The following is a 20,033-nucleotide window of genomic DNA, read 5'->3' on the forward strand; positions in this document are numbered from 1 at the left end:
CCGTCACGTAGCACAAGTTATAATACCCAGTGTGGAGTGTGAAAACCCCAGGTGCTTTAGAAGCAGAGGTGAACTGGGTGAGGGCTGATGTGATATGGCCCACATGGGGTGGGTGTTTGGCTTCTGAGACCGTCATAACAAAGTACCACAAACGAAGGGGCTTAACCCAACAATGTTACAGCCTCACAGTTCTGGGGGCCAGCGTAGGAAATCAAGGTGTTGCCAGGGCAATGTTCCTTGCAAAGGCTCTAGAAAACCATCTGTTCTGTGCCCCTCTCCTAGCTTTTGGTAGCCTCACGTGTTTCTTGGATTGTAGATAAAGAAGCTAGGAGATGTGTATAAAATGGAATATTATTCGGCCGTAAAAAAGAAGGAAATCTTGCCATTTGGGACAACATGGTTGGACCTTGGGGGCGTTAAAGTGAGATAAGTCAGCCACAGAAGGACGCATACTGTGGCATCTCACTTAACGTGTGGAATCTAAAAAAGCTGAATTGGAGATCCCACTCCTGGGCATATATCCAGAAAAGACGAAAACTCTAATTTGAGAAGATACATGTGCCCCTGTGTTACTAGCAGCACTGTTTACAGTAGCCAAGACATGGAAGCAACCTCAGTGTCCATTGACAGATGAATGGGTAAAGAAGATGTGGTACATGTATACAATGGAATATTACTCAGCCATGAAAAAGAATGAAGTAATGCCATTTGCAGCAACATGAGTGGACCTAGAGATTATCGTACTAAGCAAAGTAAGACAGAGAAAGACAGATGTCATATGATATCACTTATATGTGGAATCTAAATAAATAATACAAATGATCTTATTTACAAAACAGAAACGAACTCACAGACTTAGAAAACAAACTTATGATTACCAAAGGGGAAAGGGTGGGGGAGGGATAAATTAGGAGTTTGGGATTAACAGATACACACTACTGTATATAAAATAGATAACCAACGAGGACCTACTGTAGAGCACAGGGAACTATATCCAATATCCTGTGATAAACCATCATGGAAAAGAATCTGAAAAAAATATGTGTTTAATTGGATCACTTTGCTGTACACCTGAAACAAACACAACATTGTGAATCAACTGTACTTTAATTTTTTAAAAAAACAGCTGAACTCATAGAACCAGAGGGTAGAATGGTGGTTGCCAGGGGCAGGGGATGAGCGGAAGGGGAAATAGGGTGAAGGTACAAACTTCCAGTTGTATGATAAATACGTTCTGGGGGTCTAGCGTATATCATGATGGCAGACACACCCCAAAAACACAAAACAGGCAGATGACACTGATTGCCTTGGACGTTTACCCAACGTAAGAACGTGGGCTGGAACCAGGCGGTTTCCAGATCTTCTTAGTGGTTTAACAGCCTAGCTGTGTCAGTTGCACTTTGGGGAAGAGAAAGTCACCGTTCAGACTTTGGCTGAAGGCGCCGATGGAGCTCATAGCTCATGTGTCACAGCAGCGTTTTCCCCGGCATCTCCTTTGGTTGCCCTTTTTTTTTTTTTTAAGATTTTTTTGATGTGGACCCTTTTTGAAGTCTTCATTGAATTTGTTACAATATTGCTTCCGGTTTATGTTTTGGTTTTTTTGGCCACCAGGCCTGTGGGATCTTAGCTCCCCGACCGGGGATGGAACCTGCACCCCCTGCATAGGAAGGCAAAGAACCACTGGGCCGCCAGGGAAGTCCGTGGTTTCCCTATTTGGATATTAATCACTATCGCTGATCTGTCATATAAAACGTGAACATGACCATAGCGTGTTATTTTCCTATGCTTTGGACACAGGGTTTTGTTTTGTTTTTTGGGGGGTTTTTTTGCGGTACACGGGCCTCTCACTGCTGTGGCCTCTCCCGTTGCAGAGCACAGGCTCCGGACGCGCAGGCTCAGCAGCCATGGCTCACGGGCCCAGCCGCTCCGTGGCATGTGGGATCTTCCCGGACCGGGGCACGAACCCACGTCCCCTGCATCAGCAGGCAGACTCTCAACCACTGCGCCACCAGGGAAGCCCTACAATTTTTTACTCTTGATGAGAACTTTTAACATCTATTCTCTTAGCAACTTCCAAATGTACAATACAGTATTATTAACTATATAGTCACCACGACATATGTTACAACCCCAGGACCTAATCTTTCAGCTGGAAGTTTGTATTGTTTTTATCTTTTCACGGGTGAATTTTTGTTAGCAAAATCCTCCATACTGAGATATACAAATAAAGAGAAAATTAGGAAAATCATTCTTTATTTTCCATAGGGCATAAAAATTTAGATATTTCAGCAGAAATGTTACAAATTATAAGTTTTAATTAAACATTGGGGCTTTTTAAAGTATAAATAGAATTCTCTTAAAAGGAGAAGAAGACTGCTTCTCCCATCTGTTGTGGGAGCACAGGGAAGGGACGACCCAAGTAAAAAACAACCACCCACGCGATCAGAAATCTCCGCTTTCTGCGCTGGGTCCGGCTTGGCTGGTTGGAATCTCTTGCTTTCAGCCAGCTGTCCTCTAGGTGGCGCTAAAAGCTAAATATTTTGCAAGTCTCAACTCCTGGGGAGAAAATCCTTTCCCAAGCTGTCCGCCCCATTTAAACCCCAAACATCCCAGAGCCCCTTAACCTGAGGATTTCCAAAAGCCACCACGGATACTAAAATGGCCGCGAACCCACAAAAACACTTCAGGCCTTTTGCAGAGCAGGTGGAAAAGGCACTTAGCTGTCGCTTGGTGTTTCCTCTGGGGGCACGGAACCAGCTCATTTATTCATAAAGCAGACGTCTGGGTTTCTGAGGGTCGTTCCCTTGAGTCAATCCTTGAATCCTTTTTTCCATCATTTTATGGGAAAACAGGGACGGGGGGTTTTGCTTCTGAGCAGCAAAGGTAAGCACCAAGAAGAAGACACAGCCGTGATAACAGGGCCGTTACTCAGATTCTTTCTTGGTTACAGAGTGTTTGCTATAAAGGACAAACGTCAGGGAAGCCGAGGTTACTGTCTTTATCTACCGGGCGAGGGTTTAAGGCATCTTGTTGATCAATTCAGTGACTAACCTTCAGTGCTTCTGAGACGCATGCACTGGCCAAGCACAGCTGAGTTTTGTGGACCCCCTTCTCTGCCCACAGGACGTGGACCCTTTGCGGGACCCCCGAGTACCTGGCCCCCGAAGTCATCCAGAGCAAGGGCCACGGGAGAGCCGTGGACTGGTGGGCGCTCGGCATCCTCATATTCGAGATGCTCTCGGGGTGAGTCGGGTTTCCGTGGAGAAGTCTGCGGCAAGTCCCTGCCCCCCTCGCTGGCCCTGGGGTGCCCAGCCCGCCCCCAGGATGGGGCACCGGGGGTCGGGGGCAGCTTCTCGGGGTCGGGTCGCACGGCAGTTTCCCGCTGCTGGTGACGGTGATATGAACGGACCGTCCGGCTTGATTTCCAAAGAGCAAAAGCGGAGGCTTGAAGGACCAGCAGGGCACGGCTGTCGAGGTCTTCTGTCCTGTCTGTAAGTGTCCCTGTCTCCCACGAAAATGCTGTTCATCTCCCGCACGGACGCTCTGGAGTGATTCCCGGAGCTGGGTAACGTACGTGTCGGATCACGCAACTGAGGACGTTATGAACGGAGAGTGTGCCGGAAGGGAAAGAGGGTGTTCTTCCCTGGAATCCCAAACGTGCCTCGGGGGAGGTTAGGAGTCACGCTGCCCCTCGTCCAGATAGCCGAGAGCCGGACTGTTTCTCAAGGGGTCGGCATGATTAAATAGTGAAGTGTGTGGCTTCTGCGTGAGACGTGCAGGATGGACACAGAAAGCAGGCATCCCCCTCGTAGAAACTGTGGACCTGGGGATTCTTCCCCGTCCTGTGAACGCGAGGCTCTTCTGTCTGACGTGCAGCCTTCCGTCCACACTCCCGCCCCTTCCCTGTGTCCTGCCTTCATTGGCGGCTGTGCTTTTTGCTGGTAAGTTTTGCAGACACTGAGTTTGCTCTGGTTTTAATAAAACCCGGAGCCTGTTCCATGCCTGTGTGATTCCCTGCAGGGCTGGTCCACAGCTTTCAGTTGGAAAGAAAGATGGAAAGAGGCCTTCTCCTGCATTGAGTGTGTGAGCAACCAGGAGGCAATCTCTGCAAACCTGTCCGTATTCATCTATCAGTCGTCCATCTCTTCATCGTCTACCTATGATCTGTCTGTCGTTTATATCTAGTTACCGTCTGTGTATCTGTCATCTGTATCTATCTGTCGTCTTTGTATATCTTCTCTGTTGTATCTGTTGTCAGCTCTGGTATCTATTTACATAATGTACCTATCTGCCCACTCTTGTCACCTGTTTATCATCATATTTACCTATCATCTAGTTTGTCATTTTTATCCATCATCTGTCTACCTATTTGTCTGTCTTACTATCTGTACCTATTTATCTCTAACTGTATATCTGCTATCTATCATCTGTATGTCATCTATTCTATGTATCTATCATCTGTCATCTACCTATTCTATCATCTACCTGTATCGATCTCTAACTCTCTATTTATTTTTATCTACCTATCGTCTATTTATATCTATCTCTAACTGTATATCTATTAATTTTTAGCTATCTGCCTTTCTGTCAATCATAGATCAATATCTATCAATCATAGATCAATATCTGTCAATCATAGATCAACATCTATCAATCATAGATCAATATCTGTCAATCATAGATCAACGTCTATCAATCATAGATCAATATCTATCAATCTATCAAATCTTTTCAGTTTTCCATTGCTCTTTAGTCAGACACCTCTAGCAAATCACATAGACCCAAGTTTCTTCATATGCACCCTAGCCCAGGAAGTCCTCATCAAAGCAGCACGCTGAAATAAATGGCATGTACGGTCGATCCACCAAGAAGGTATAGAAACTGTACATCTTTCTGCACCTGTACTTGATCAGCTTCGACGCTCAAGCCAGCAACATACCTTCCCTCCTGTGCATTGCTGACCACGAGAGGGCAGCCTTGTCCGAGGAGAATTGAATCCCGGCGCCCAGTCATGTTGAGCAGAATGGGGTCCACGTGTCCTCTGTTTTGTCTTTATTGTTCGGTTGGACTCTAATAGTACAGAACACAGTAATGCGGAATATCATTAGGAGAGGCAAGGTTGGAATATAATACACTGTTAGAACACAGTGTGGATAGACCATAATAGAAAATTATTAAAATAGAGTAGGATAGGGTAGAATTAGAATATAATATTAGGATATACTAGAATTATTATGAGGGTTATTATATAAACATAATTATTAGAATTCTAATAATTTAATATGCTATTTTAATAGTAACTAAGATACTATTAGGATATAATATATTAAAATAATATTCTCATTACTATTGGGATGTAGTATATTAGAATATTAGAAAATAGAAAATATTCTGTTCCAGTAGAAGGTTAGCCATACGGTAGTTCTAGTGTTCTCAGAGAATATTAGGAATTCAGTAGAAAATAGTGTAATTAGAATCTATTACTAGGTCCTATTATTAGAATAATTGGAGGTTAATAATTCAAACCCTCTGCTAACCCAGAACCCCGTAAGCTGAACTTTGCGTTTCATAAAAGGGAACTGTTAGTTCACAGTCGGCATATTTTTGTTTTCCACATTTCAGTTAGAGTCAGGCTTGTCTGGGTGGTATTTCCAGAGACACCCGTCCTTGCCCACACCGCACGCCTGGCTGCCCCGGGGCTGCCCCTGAAGTCTGGCCAGCCTCTGCTCTCGCCTGGACCCGTCTCCTCCAGCTGCCCCTGCCCGTGGCCCGTTCCCCTGGCAGCCACCGGAGGGGTCCCTCACCGACACCCGCCAGGCCACGTCCTTCTCCCTAGCAGCCCTCGAGGGGACAGACCCGGAGCTCCTCGTTATAGGAGGCTCTGAGTCGGTCTGTAGAAGATCTGCCCACCTTAGACGGAGGCCTGGCCCCTCTCCTGGGATCGCGGGCCTTCCTGCTGCGCCTCCAGCCCCCGATGCGGCACTGCTGTCCCTCTCTCTGCCAGCCGCCTGAGGGCATCCCCCCGGCCGGTCCCTTCGCTTCCAGTCCTCACGATTCAGGCTCACCTGTAACCTGCCCTCAGAGCCCTCCTCCGCTGCTTCCAGCCACGCTCCGCCCTAGCACCCCTTTCTGTTCTCTCTGGAGCGCTCAGTGGATCTGAAACCATCTGGTTCCGTGTGTTCGTTGCCCACGAGATCACTGGATGGTGCAGGCTGCTCTTCTCACCCCCTTGAACCCAGACGCCTTTGGTGGCCAGTGGGAGGGAGTTCTCATACAGATGGCGGAGGTGGCCTTTTCTTCCAAGTTCCCGTCTCCCGCGTGCCTGTTGGATTTCCATCTTCTGTTTTGGCACCTTTAGCAAGATCAGGCTAGACTCTGCCTTGTCTGTTTGCTTATTGCTTTCATTGGTGGGTGAAATGTTTCATGAAGTACAAGAAGTACATTTGCTGGGTACAACCAGCCCCGTGATTAGGTATGAGAGCATGTCCTAACTGGGATTTTATTTTCATCGAGTAAGAAATGTTTCGGTTGGATTGAAAACAGGTGGACCATTCATGGGCTTTTCCAGGAGCGCCCAACTCAGCCCTGATGTCTTCCATCATCTGTTCCTTTCATGTCCACCCATGTGGAGAGTTTCAGTCGCATGCCTGTTTTTCAGGAAGATGGAACTAGTCTGCATTTGGAGTTGCCTCCATGTAGAACATTAGCTGCGGTGCAGTGGTTCTCAAAACATTTCAGCCGCAGGACCCTAAAAGTTTTCAGTAACCATCTGTCCTAAAAGTGACTCCCTTCCTAAAAGTTATGAAAACGCCCCTAAACGTTAGTATCGACCCCAAAGAGCTCTCACGGATGCAGGTTCTATCTGTCAACGTTTACCACATTTGGAAGTTAAACTGAGATTGTATATATAAGTATATAAGTTTATACGTAAAAGCATAAGGTGATAGACTAATGATGAACATAAATCAAATTTTTAATGAAAACAATAACTATTTCCTAGTATTAAAAATAGTTAGAGAAAACAGTGACGTTGTACACATGTTCACTATTTTATGTCCAGCTTCATTGCGGGCCACTGCGTCCTTCCCTTGTCTCACACTCTGTCTGGTGTGATTCGTTGTTTTGGTTGAGGTATGTGACGAAAATGCAGCCATATTCAGATTTATAGTCAGAAAAAGGGTGTCACAGATCTCCTGAAAAGGCCTCGAGGAACCCGAGGGTTCCCTGGGACCCCACTTTGAGAATCACGGCTGCCATGCCAAAGATAGGGTGCCCCGGGACTCTCTCTCACGTTCCAGTCTGCCCGGGTGTTTCCTGGCCCAGTACTTTGTTCTTGCCCCTTTTTCTGAGGATCTCAGATATTTGTCTTATAGGAACGTACGAGGCCGAGGACCTTGGAGGGAGAAGTCCAAAGAGGGCGATACTATAGCAGGCCATCTCTCACTTCTCTCTCCAGAAACTCTTCTTTTCCTTGAAGCCATTTCCAATGTACCTGCCTTCCAAGGTCCTTTCCCTGTTACAATGGGCTCATAGTTTGGGACCATCATTTTGTTTTTGTTTTCTGGCCACATCCTGTGGCATGCGGAACTTCCCAGACGGGGGATCAAACCCCCCGTGCCCCCTGCAGTGAAAGCACAGAGTCTTTTTTTTTTTTTAGATAAATTTGTGTATTTGTTTGTTTATTTGTGGCTGCGTTGGGTCTTCGTTGCTGTGTGCGGGCTTTCTCTAGTTGCGGCGAGCGAGGGCTACTCTTGGTTGCCGTGCGCGGGCTTCTCATTGCGGTGGCTTCTCTTGTTGGGAGCACGGCCTGTAGGTTTGCGGGCTCAGTACTTGTGACTCGCGGGCTCTAGAGCGCAGGCTCAGTAGTTGTGGCACACGGGCTTCGTGGCTCCGCGGCATGAGGGATCTTCCCGGACCAGGGCTCGAACCCATGTCCCCTGCATTGGCAGGTGGATTCTTAACCACTGCACCACCAGGGAAGTCCAAAGCATGGAGTCTTAAGCACTGGGCCACTGGGGCCGTCCCAGGAGCATCATTTTGTAACGGGTCTCTGGGGTCTGATGAGAAACGCAAGGTCACAACAATGGCGCCTGTTTCTGGACAATCCATTTTTTTTTACTGGGAGATTTAGGTAGGTCGACAGTATCTATACAAAGAATCCAGATAGATGATGGAGAAAATGGCAAAATTGGCATGAATTTTTCAGACGAAAGTCTCGAGCCTGCCTTCACGGGGATGGGCAGCTTGTCCTTCTGGCTACGTCTCACCATGGACAACGCAAGGTGCACATAACGCCCACTTCTGTATAACAAGCACCCGTTTATTAAGAATTGGAAGGATTCTGTTGGATTAAAGGTAGAGACTTGAGGGCACTTTCTCTGGCCGCTTTGCACACGCCGAGTTCTCCGATATGCCCTCTCCGTGCTTTTTCCTTCAGGCAAGATGTGTTAGTGCTCTCCCTTATTATTGTTTTTTCCGCTCGCTAAACTACTGCTAACATGCCTTTCCCATGATAGTGTCGTGTAATGCCAGCTCCCCCAGAGTACTGCGTGCCACATTCTCCACACACGTGGGTAGGTATGTATGACACATTTTCTCCCTGAGGACCTCATCTCAGACCCTTCACTTATCACATCTGCAAAAACTCTGTTTCCGTATAAGGTCCCATTTAGGTAGTCAGGGTGAGGACACGGGTGTAACTCTGGAGGCCACCATTCCACCCGTGATACACTGTTTCTCTTTAAAAAAAACATGAGGAGTTGATTTGGAATCAGCACGAGAATTATTGGTGATCATTGAGATTTGCCATCAATCAGACCATCATTTGAAAACTCCCCTTCATATTTCCACTGCTTATTCTACTGAATTAGAAGACCTCCTTCTAAAGAAACTAAATAGAGGTTTTGCTTTCGAGTAGGTCTTTGCCTTGAACACTCTGAGGAAGTATCAGAAGTATACCTCGTGCCCAGGGACGTGTGGCTATCTGGTATGCATTTAGTGGTTTACTTCTAGAGTTTCTTGGATTTTTCGTGGTCCGCACAGTTGGAAGTATATTTCTTCTTTAGCTTATGTCACGTTGTGTTGTTTTTCTATTTCCAGATGTTAGAAAGGATAGGTCTGTTAGTTTCTCTAACTAGACTATAGTCTTTAATTGTGGTAACACTGCCGCAGAGGATACATACGTGTATGGCATGCGTGTACCAGTACAACTTTATTGACAAAAAGAGGCTGTGGGCCATCATTGGCCAACCCCTAGTGTAGATCTTTGTGCCTAAAATCGCAAACTGGAAACCAGCCCTGCTGTCACTCACCTCCCAAAGTAGGATGGAGGTGAATTCATCGACCGTGGAGATCTACATATTGGCTTCTGTAAAGTTATGAAGTACTTGAGCCAAAAAAAATAGGATCCAGTGTAACCTCTCCTCTTACATTTGGCCTGTGTACACTTATTGAGCACCTACTGTATGCTCCACACTCCCGTACGCAGGAGGGATACAAAGAGGTCCACTCATGGTCCAGTTGGGGAGACATTTTTAATGGCACCCTAGTGACCTCAGAGTTGGTCAGATGGCCTCACGGTCATTGCCTTTTCTTTGCCGGCCCATCCTCTGTCCTCGGGCTGCAGTGCTTCACGCTTGGCCTCTCGCAACCATGTCTTCGAAGCTGGTCTCGAGCCATCCATGGACTCCAGGATGCGAGGAAAGAGCGGCCGTGAAATAAATTCTGTTCTGCCCGGGTCAGGCGGAAAGAGTCCTCCTTACCCAGCAGGGATGTTTTCCACACTTGCTCAACACTAAAAATAGATGTTTATGTTTCTAACAGGTTTCCTCCGTTTTTTGATGACAATGCATTTGGCATTTACCAAAAAATTCTTGCAGGCAAGATCGATTTCCCCAGGCATTTGGACTTCAGTGTCAAGTAAGTAAACCGTTCCCTCCTCGTCGGGTGTGTTTGTTTTTAAAGCATCTAAGAAACCCCAGTTATGGCATCTGCCGAGCGGGGTACCATCCTGTGTTATTCTCTGTGCTGGGCTGAAGCCGTCTTGACCGGTCCTTTTTTCCACCAAAAGGGAAGAGGTTTTCATGACTCTGCTGGGATGAGAGTTCACCTTTTAATGACTCTCAGCCCTATTTTATACCGTTTAACATAAATGACACTTACAATTAGCGAATAAAGGCGTTTGTTATCATATTTAATACGAGAGCCGTTTTGTTATGTGACAAGGAGGGTGTCCTTCCTCCCAGCTAGTGTTGCGGTTGGCACAAGCGTTGATGGCTTTAGCAGAGTTTATCTTTTCTCTCCTGCTTAAATTATTTTCATTCTTAAAGTCCTTTCTCCTGCTAGAATTTTGAGTTACGCCCTCGTTGTTTCAAGAACTGTCGCGTTGCTTCAGTGTTAAACTTGGGGTGTGCATTTTTGTGTCAGTGGGAGGAAAAGCTAAATTTTTTAAAAGATAAGAACGCTTTAGGTTTTCCAACGATTTTTCCAACGACCTTGCTCTGTGGGTCAGCTTTTAGCCATTGGCACCGTTGTGAGTCCCAATTTCTAGCTGTTTTACTGTGTTTCCCAGATACATTGATAGGTGCTTCCAACCTCTTCTGATCCCCAAATGGGGTTTCATTGTGTTTAGTTGAGAACTACACTTTTCTCTCTTTTTTTGCTACATAATTTTAAAGGAACCTGTTAAGTTCAGGGAAAACTTATTTCATGACAGTGATCAGCTGTGATCCTGGGGCCACTGGCTGCATCTAGTTTTGTTTCACCTGAAACAGCAATGCTCAGTGTGGACCAAGGATGGTGTTCTTCTTGGTTCGTGTGGCTGGAGATTGTGTCGTGTTTGACCCACCAGCTAGGTTTCAAAAGATTTTAGCAAGAAAAGGAGACTCCAGTTAGATGTAAATTATCCGGAAGGGAGACTTCTGAGTCCTGAATGGTCCGACAGTAAGGTGACAAGGGGAATGCATACAGCACTCAAAAGTCTATTGCTCTAGAAAGAAATGAAGAAATATGGTCTAGGATTTCTCTCCCAGGCTCCGGATCCCATCAGTGTTGATGCGAGGAGTTGATTTGGAATCAGCACGAGAATTATTTTTGATCCTTGAGATTTGCCAGTTATTTTTGATCGTTGAGATTTGCCATCCATTCGAAACAATGTTTCGAATGGATGGCAAAACACTTTACAAATTGAGTTATAGGGGAGGGGTGGGGAGGGATGAGGAAGGATCGGGGGAGGGTATTAAGAGAAGACAAAATAAAGAGAAAAAAGTAAAGTTAAGTTATAAATGTATCAACGATTGACCGATGATATGATCAGAGTAGCACCTACTCACACCCATGGGCGCTGCTACTTGACGGCCCCTGTAGACTCCCTGGAATTCTCCTGGTACACCTGCGGCTTGTAAACACCCGCTGCATGTTGGCGGGACCCGCCCGTGATGGGTGTGACGTCACTGCTGCCATGGGTGCACGTGCTCCAAGCAAGATAAAGATGAACTACCTCCTGTGTCCTCATAGCCTGCTGCTTTCTTTGGTAAACTTGTGACGGTCTCAGGCAACACAGATCATCAGACTGGATCCCCTTCCTCTTTCAAGGAAGGACTTAAATTCTTCCAGGAGGTGTTTCCCCAGGAGAAGGGAAGATCCATAAATCTTAGGTCATTTATTTGCTTATGTTAATGTATGTATTTGTAATGGTTAAAATAGTAAATTTTATTTCTATTTTACCCCCATTTTTTTATCCATTCTGTTTTATTGAAGCGTAGTTGCTTCACAGTATTGTGTTAGTTTCAGGTGTACAGCAGTGATTAGGTTATACATATACACATATATGTACATATATATGTATATATATATTATATATATATGTATATTATATATACATATCAATTCTTTTTCAGATTCTTTCTCATTATAGGTTATTACAAGATATTGAATATAATTCCCTATGCTATATAGTAGGTCCTTGTTGTCTATTTTATATACAGTAGTGTGTATCTGCTAATCCCAAACTCCTAATTTATCTCCCCCCACCCCCTTTCCCAATAAGTCTGTTTTCTGTGTCTGTGAGTCTGTTTCTGTTTCACAGATAAGTTCACTTGTATCTTTTTTTTTTCTGGCCATGAGCGCAGCATGTAGGATCTTAGTTCCCCGACCAGGGATTGAACCCAGGGCCCCTGCATTGGAAGTGCGGAGCCCTGACCACTGGAAGGGAAGTCCCTGTATCATTTTTTAGATGCCACATACAAGTGACATCATATGATATTTGTCTTTCTCTTCTGACTGACGTCACTTAGTATGATCCCCTCCAGGTCCATCCACGTTACTGCAAACGGCACAGTTTCATTCTCTTTTACACTCACGTTCGTATATAGAGTACGTTTCCAACATTTCGTGAACAAGAAGATGTTATAGAAAGAGAACAGACCTAAGCGTAATCTCCGTCCGGTCTGCTGCCAACTCCCCGTCTTTTTCTCCTAGTTTACTTTCAAGAGAGAAGCAGCAGAGGCTGTTCTGGAATCCTTGGTTAGGGTGAGGGTGAGGGCGAGGGCGAGGGCTCACGTGCGCAGCTCCAGGCGCTTCCTCTCACGTCCCCAGTGAGGGGCTCACCAAGGGCAGGAACCTGGGACCCTCTGCTGCCCTTGGTGATGGCAGACCATAGTTGAGTAAAGCTTTACTTCTTCACGTTTTAGCCTAGATCTTCATGAGCTGGCTGAGAAGCAGAGCCCGAGGGAGTGATTTCCTACCCAAGTGACTGTCACCAGGTGGCCCTGAGGGTAGAATTTTGACTGAAGTTGTTCAGGTCCTTTGTGGGTTCCTGCAACCTCAGCGTTGGACCGTGTCAGCGTGTTGGCCTGGGCACATGTCTCTTTGGATGAAGCTTCGGGTTTCCTTGCAGGAATATGTTTAATGGAAAAGGAAGTAGAAGCTTGGGGGCTTTGTGCCGACTTGGTAGAACTCATATTTATTTACAAGTGTTTCTCTGTGTCTGAAAGTGTCGAGGAGAAGCCAGCTGGCACCCGGGGAGTCAGCAGGATTCAGAGTTTCAGCCTCGGTGAATGAAGGGCCTGCCAGTGGACTCACAGGCATTCCAGGATGGAGGTGCCCACCTGCCGCGTCTTGGATGCCTGCAGAGTTCCTGTGTGGTGTTGCCATATCGGGTGGCCCATTTTCCTTTGCACCTTTTGCCTGCAGGATCGAGCTGTTTCGCAAAGATCTGATTTTATATATTAAATAAATCTTTGATTTTCTTGTAATCCTGGGAATGGCAGCTTTAAGGATATGCACTCATAGGACTAAGGGTGCTGTAAATAATAGGGAAGAAGAAGAAAAAAACACATGGGTTTGGGGATGTTTTGCGAGTGTGGTGTTTGGTGACCTTGTGTTTTTTAGTGTGTTCCTTTGGTATGTCAAAATAATGAAGGGGAGACTCACTAAGTATGGGAAAGGTACCTTCATTTCTCAGTGCTCTGTATCCCTGTGCCTTGCACAAGAGTACATTTCCTCTGTTTTCGATGGACACATCAAAATCCTAGCCTTAAGGCTACATCCTAGCCTTAGGTGAGCCAGTGTTCTTGGGTTTTCTCTTTGAGATGGATTTGGGAGAACGTCTAGAAGGACTCCCGTGCTACTTAAGGTACACAGTGTGGGGAAACTGTGTTACAGTTATACCTTAACAGAGTTGGATCAGTAGGAACCTGGGGGATTTCACAGTGCAGATGTGAGGAGCCCTGGGTCCCCGGTCCCTCATTTATCACCTGACGCAGCTGAGCCTCCTTAGCGGGTCCCACAGCGCCCAGGGCGTAGCTGGAGCCTGCGTTTGTGCTGCTTACCCCGGGGCATCGTTGGATTCAGGAAAGCTGAGATGCTTAAAGCTGAGTCGGGGGTGTTTGATTGTCCTGGAAAACATCCTCATATGCTTGAAGTCCCTGGATATTAATGTATACACAACATGGTCAGCGTATTAGATACTTAAACACACACATTATACTTTTTATTTCCTTAACTGTTACTCTGAGAGCTAGCCCATCTTCTGGAAGTCTTGAAAACCATCTCCAGTTTCCCATCATAATTGACCATCCTGCTGTATTCTGGTACTGCCTGCAATTTATTTATTTATTTTTAAACAAGATTATTTATTATTTAATTTATTTTTGGCTGTGTCGGGTCTTAGTTGCGTCATGCGGGATCTTTTGTTGAAGTGCACGGGCTCTTCGTTGCAGCGTGCAGGCTTCTCTCTAGTTGTGGCGTGCGGATTTCCTCTTCTCTAGTTGTGGCGTGCAGGCTCCAGGGCGCGTGGGCTCTGTCATTGTAGCGCGCAGGTTCCAAAGGGCGTAGGCTCTCTAGTTGAGGCGTGTGAGCTCAGTAGTTGCGGCACGCAGGCTTAGTTGCTCCGCGGCCTGTGGGATCTTAGTTCCCTGACCAGGGATCAAACCCGTGTCCCCTGCACTGGAAGGGGGATTCTTTACCACTGGACCACCAGGGAAGTCCCCCGTCTGCTATCTAGAGGGAGGATCTCAGTGAACCGGCACACACGAAAGGGATCCAATAAGTTTACGTGCTTACGGGAAGGCAAGGATGGCCAGACAAGAATCTCACAGATAAACAGACCCACAGGGCAAAGCGAGACCATCGATTTTGGTGAAAGCGCATGTCGTGTAGTCGGCGGGGATGGCCGGACTCGTATGTCTGAAATGAAGCCTCCCCATCCCCAGGGCAGGCACATTTTCTCTGGCTCTGGGGCTGTTCTTCTCTACGATGATCTAATCAACCTCTTCCCCTTAGCTAGGTCCCTTTCGCAGCTCTGCGCCGCAGAAATTATTGAGGAACAGATCATGGTTAGAAAGAAGCGTTAGAAAGCGTTCAGCCAGTGTGAACCGCTGCGCCCGTTGTCCACGTTGTACGGTGTGGATTTTAGTACTGTTGACCTGCTGTGTTTGCCTGGGTCCATATCAACACGTCTGTGTTTTTGTCTCCGTCTCCCAAACAGAGACCTCATTAAGAAATTGCTTGTTGTCGACAGAACCAGGAGATTGGGAAACATGAAGGTGAGTGTTTCCGTCCGTACGTGTGAAGTGGTATTCGTTATAAGTGCCTGTCATTTGACTTCACACCCTTCAGCAAAGGCAGAACATTCGTATTCAGTCATTGGTCAGATTCCAAATCTGGGTTTCTGGGGCCTGCAGAATCAAACTGGGTCTACACCCCATCTCCTTGTCTCTCCAAAGGAGCTAGTGACTCAGCAGTGATCTGTAGGTTACGAATCATGACTTTATTTACTTTTGCATTTTTAAACAACGTTGTTGAGGTATAATTCACATACCATCCAGTTTCCCCGTTTTAAAGTGGACGGTCCGATGGCTTGTAATGTATTTGCAAAATTGTGCGACCATCACCACAGTTTTAAAGAACCTGCTCATCCTTTCCAAAAGAAACCTATATCCTGTATCCTGTGTCTGTCACCTCTCTATCCTTCTATCCCTCCTGGTGGTAGGCAACCACTGGGCTACTTTCTGTCTCTATAGATTGTCTTATTCTGAGCTCTCATGAAAATGGAATCATACACAACATGACCTTTTGTGTCTGCTTCTCTCACTGAGCATCGTGTGTTCAGGGTCCATCCACGTGGTAGCCTGGGTCAGAGCTTTTCTCCTTGTCCTGGCTGAGTCCTCTTCTACTGTGTGGATGGACCCCGTGCTGTGTATCCGTCCATCCGTCCATGGACACTTGGGCTGTTGCCACTTTTTGGCTGTTATGAATAGTGCTGCTATAAACATGCATGTGCAGGTTGGTGTGTGAATTCATCGTCATTTTAGAAGCTGTACACCATGTGTGCTTTTGTCAAACTTTTCATCTGGAGGGAAACACGTGGAAGGAACTGACTTGTATAAACTGTGATATTGTATATGCCTGTCTTGGTTCTGTTTTGGCACTGCTGAATTTGAGACAAACCAGGGACATTTTCTTAGCTGTTTCTAGCTCTGGACGTCTGTGGATAAACTTAGACGCGGACCAGTGCATTGACCCTGTCCGTTGCAGTCTTGAGGGACAAAGGAGACCTGTGTGTGAGACTTGAACCCCGCAGGTCTCGTGGGGCCCTCTGTTTATGTGGGTGTGTTCATTTCCTGGGGCGGCAGTAACAAAGGACCACAAATGGTGAGCTTAAAGCCACAGGAATCCATCCTCCCCCATCCTGGAGACCAGACGTCTGAGGTCCAGATGTCCCAGAGCCGTGCTCCCTCCAGGGGCTCCAGGGGAGGGTCCTTCCTGCCTCTTCCAGCTTCTGGGGGCTCCAGGCGTCCCTGGGCTTGTGGCCGCCTCCCTCCTGTCTCTGCCTCTGTCTTCCCGGGGCTTCTCCTCTGTGTCTGTGTCTCTCCTCTTCTGTGTCTTGTAAGGACACTGTCATTGCATTTAGGGTCCACCCCAATGGCTTCATCTTGACTTGTTTACATCTACAGAAACCTTGTTTCCAAATAAAGTTACATTCACAGGTGCTGAGAATTAGGGCCTCAACATGTCCTTTCGTGGGGAGCACAGCTCAATACATAACGAGTTAAATCGGTTGGCTAGTTAAGGCTCCTCATGGAGATTGGCTCGTGTTGAGGTCCTTAAGGGAGGGGAGTAAACGCTGAGTGGTTGGATATCACTGGTGAAAGGAACAGATCTGTGAAACGGGATGGTTGTTCATCCAGTAACGGGCTGTGTTTCTCCTCCTGGCGCTCCTTCATTTGCAGTGTTTCTCTTTTTATTTCCCAAACAGACCATTGTGTTTAACTCCTTCATCCTCTGTGGACACTGCTCTGTCCTCCACACTTGGGAAGTTTCTAGCACTTACTTTCTCCTTCACTTCTTTGTCTATTTGTTGTATTTATCTATCATCTATGTCTGTCTATATGTCTGTCATATTCCATCATCTATCTACCTATATATCCGTCATCTATCAATCATCTATCTAGATATCTCATCCATCTATCTCTCCATTATCTATCAATTTATCTATCATCTATCTGCCTATGTATCTATCACCTATCATCTGTTATCTTCCATCATCTATCATATGTCTGTTGTCTATTGAACACCTATCTACCTAACTTTCATCTATCATCTATAAATGTATCTATCTAAATAGCTCATCATCTGTCCTCTACCGTCATCTACATCTATCTCTCTGTCATCTATCTAGATACCATAAAACCTTAGTATCCATACTGAGTTTGAACTTTTAGGGAGTAACCTTCAGTCCCATTTACCTTCTCTCAGCATCCCTCAAGGTAACACTCATCAGATGTCATTATTTGACTTACATATGGATGGAAAGAAATAGGAAAAGAAAAAGAGTTTTCAAAATAATAGGACTGGAAAAAAACTAGAAAACATTGACACCCCATCTCCTACCTTTTGGAGATATGGTTACAGAGAATTTTCTTTTTTGAGGATAAATCATTTAAAACTTTAAAAAATATGAACTGATACACGTTTTAAAAAGTTAACTTCAGATGCACTGGCTCCTGTGTCACAGACATCACATGTTTCTGTCTTATAACTTCATGCATTTAATTGATTAAAAAGTTGCTACAAGTGTCGTAAAAAAGGAGAAGAAGGGTGCAGCTGAAGGCTGAGAACTTGGAAGGGATTTTCAGAGGTCCTGGTACTGGTGGTGCCTCCCGTCCAGCTATTGACACCACAGCTGAGGATGAACTAGACAGACCTTAGTACACATTGGTTTTTGTGTTTTGTTTTTTTAAAATTTTTGGGGGGGTAGAGTTGATTTACAGTGTTGTGTTAGTTTCAGTTGTACGGCAAAGTGAGCGCATATGCATGTATCCACTCTTTTTTAGATTCTATTCCCATGTAGGTTATGACGGAGCATAGGGTAGCATTCCCTGTGCTGTACACATTGTTAATTGAGAGGCAACGTTGGGTAGTTGTTAAAGTCTCTGAAGTTTGACATTCTCAGTTTGAGTTATAGACTTACTCGCTGGGCAGTACAGAGCAAATGACATCATTTAATGAATCTCAGTTTATACATTTCTAAAATGAGCGTAATTTCACCTGAGGAAATTGTCAAGATGAAAACAGGTGTCAAACTCAGACCTGACCGCGCGTCAGTCTAATTTTGTGTCAAGAGGCTGAATCATAATTATACTTCGGTCTTTGGTCCAGAGCGGCATACACGTGAACCTCGTGCCCGGATTTCTTTCTACGACAAAGGAAAGCAAATGAAACTCAAATGCCTTCATCTGTAGTTTTCCCTAATAGCTCACACTCTGGGCACAGTGACTGCAAACGTAGCAAACTCTTGTTTTTCTCCGTAGGGCATCACGTAGAGGTTCTCTTGGAATATTTTCTTTCCTATCCTGTCAACCTTCTGTTCACTGATGATGCATGTTTCTTTTGCAGAATGGAGCAGAGGATGTGAAACGGCATCGGTGGTTCCGGACCATGGACTGGGAGACTGTCCCAGAAAGGAAACTGAAGGTACAACATATTTAAATGGGCAGTTCGTCCCTGGGCAGCCTGGAGCTCTCCTGAGCTCTCATTCACTTAGGATGGACACATAATGAATTGATTCGGTACAAGCAACCATCCCAAATCATTAACAAGCCAAGTTCCCTATTCGGGGGGAGCTCAGCTAAAGAGTCACCTAATGGGGGCTTCAGACCCCACTTTTGCAGTTGGGTTTTTGGAGAACTGGCTCCATCCGTCCCTGGCTCTGAGACGATGATGAATCTCATCTGTTCCCTTTCTAAGGGGGAATAACACAGGTAGGACGCATGTCTCATACTTATGGACGGATATGGCACAGTGATGGTGGTAGCTTAGATGGAAAGTATTCTGAGGCCCATCTTTGAATTTAATATGTGATTGACGGGTATCCTCAACAGCAATGTTTTCAACGTTGCACTTGGGCGCCAGTGGAGAGACTTAAAAAATGCTAATGCCTCGCCCCCAGCCCAGACTCTAGGGGTGGAACCGATATTCATTTTGTTCAAGGTTTTAACTTTTATGTATTTTATTCTATTACACTGACTTACAAAATTGCCTAAGTAACATATTCGCATTGTTCAAAAACCAAATCAATATTAATAGGTATACATGGCCAGGCTGTCCCCTCCCAGCTGGCTATAGGTAACCACTTTTATTAGATTCTTCTGTGTATCCTTTAAAAGTTTCTTTAGGTTAATGTAAACCCAGGTGGATACACATATTCTTATTTTCTCCCTTTTTTAAAAAATGTATTTGTTTTTATTTATTTATTTGGCTGTGTCGGGTCTTTAGTTGTGGCACGCAGGCTCTCTAGTTGTGGTGCGAGGGCTCCAGAGCACTTGGGCTCAGTAGTTGTGGCACGCGGGCTCTCTAGTTGTGGCACGCAGGCTCTAGAGCACACGGGCTTAGTTGCCCCGTGGCACGTGGGATCTTAGTTCCCTGACCAGGGCTCGAACCCATGTCCCCTGCATTGGAAGGCAGATGCTTAGCTACTGGACCACCGGGGAAGTCCTTCTTCCTTTTTTAAAAACAGAAAACCTACAGTTATACGTGCACTATTCTAATTTTGCTTTTTTCATTTAACGATACAACCTCGAGATCTTCCCATATGCCTGAATAGCTTTCTCATTCTTTTTAAACCGCATGGAACTCCTTTACATGTCTCTACCATCGTTTACTTAACCAGACCTCAACTGACAGACCCTTAATGCCGATTCCAGTCTCCTAAAAGGAATAATTGCGTACATTTCTTTTGTGTTGAAGATGACTTTCCAGAAGTGAGATCCTTGGGTCAGAGGGTAAATGCGTTTGAAATCTAGGTACTTTTGCAGCATACGTCCCTGTAGAAATGGCATCCTTTTGTGCTCCCAGGGGACTCGTTCTGAAAAATGCCTCTTTTCCCCCAGCTCAAGAGTGGTGAGTTATACAACTTTTGCAGTTTTGCCTAACTGATGGTTAAAAAGAGGTATCTCTGTGTAACTTTATTTTTATAGCTTTTTCAAAGCTCATCAAGTGATTCCAAATATGCCACCCAGATAGAGATACTCCCC

The 20,033-nt window shown here is 45.6% G+C and overlaps 1 protein-coding gene across 5 annotated transcripts in view; it reads left to right on the forward strand.

Annotated features, from left to right (window-relative positions):
* The window catches only part of LOC137217481 (cAMP-dependent protein kinase catalytic subunit PRKX), an 84,220-nt gene that overhangs the window by 54,790 nt on the left and 9,397 nt on the right, over positions 1–20,033 (forward strand). For all 5 annotated transcript variants that reach the window (XM_067724387.1, XM_067724390.1, XM_067724388.1 and 2 more), the window contains exons 4-7: positions 3,124–3,243; positions 9,823–9,918; positions 14,987–15,044; positions 18,397–18,474. In XM_067724387.1, the coding sequence (XP_067580488.1) occupies positions 3,124–3,243; positions 9,823–9,918; positions 14,987–15,044; positions 18,397–18,474 (352 nt within the window). The remainder of the gene's footprint in view (positions 1–3,123; positions 3,244–9,822; positions 9,919–14,986; positions 15,045–18,396; positions 18,475–20,033) is intronic.

Source organism: Pseudorca crassidens, chromosome X, assembly GCF_039906515.1.
Source record: "Pseudorca crassidens isolate mPseCra1 chromosome X, mPseCra1.hap1, whole genome shotgun sequence".
In the NCBI taxonomy this organism is placed as follows: Eukaryota; Metazoa; Chordata; class Mammalia; order Artiodactyla; family Delphinidae; genus Pseudorca; species Pseudorca crassidens.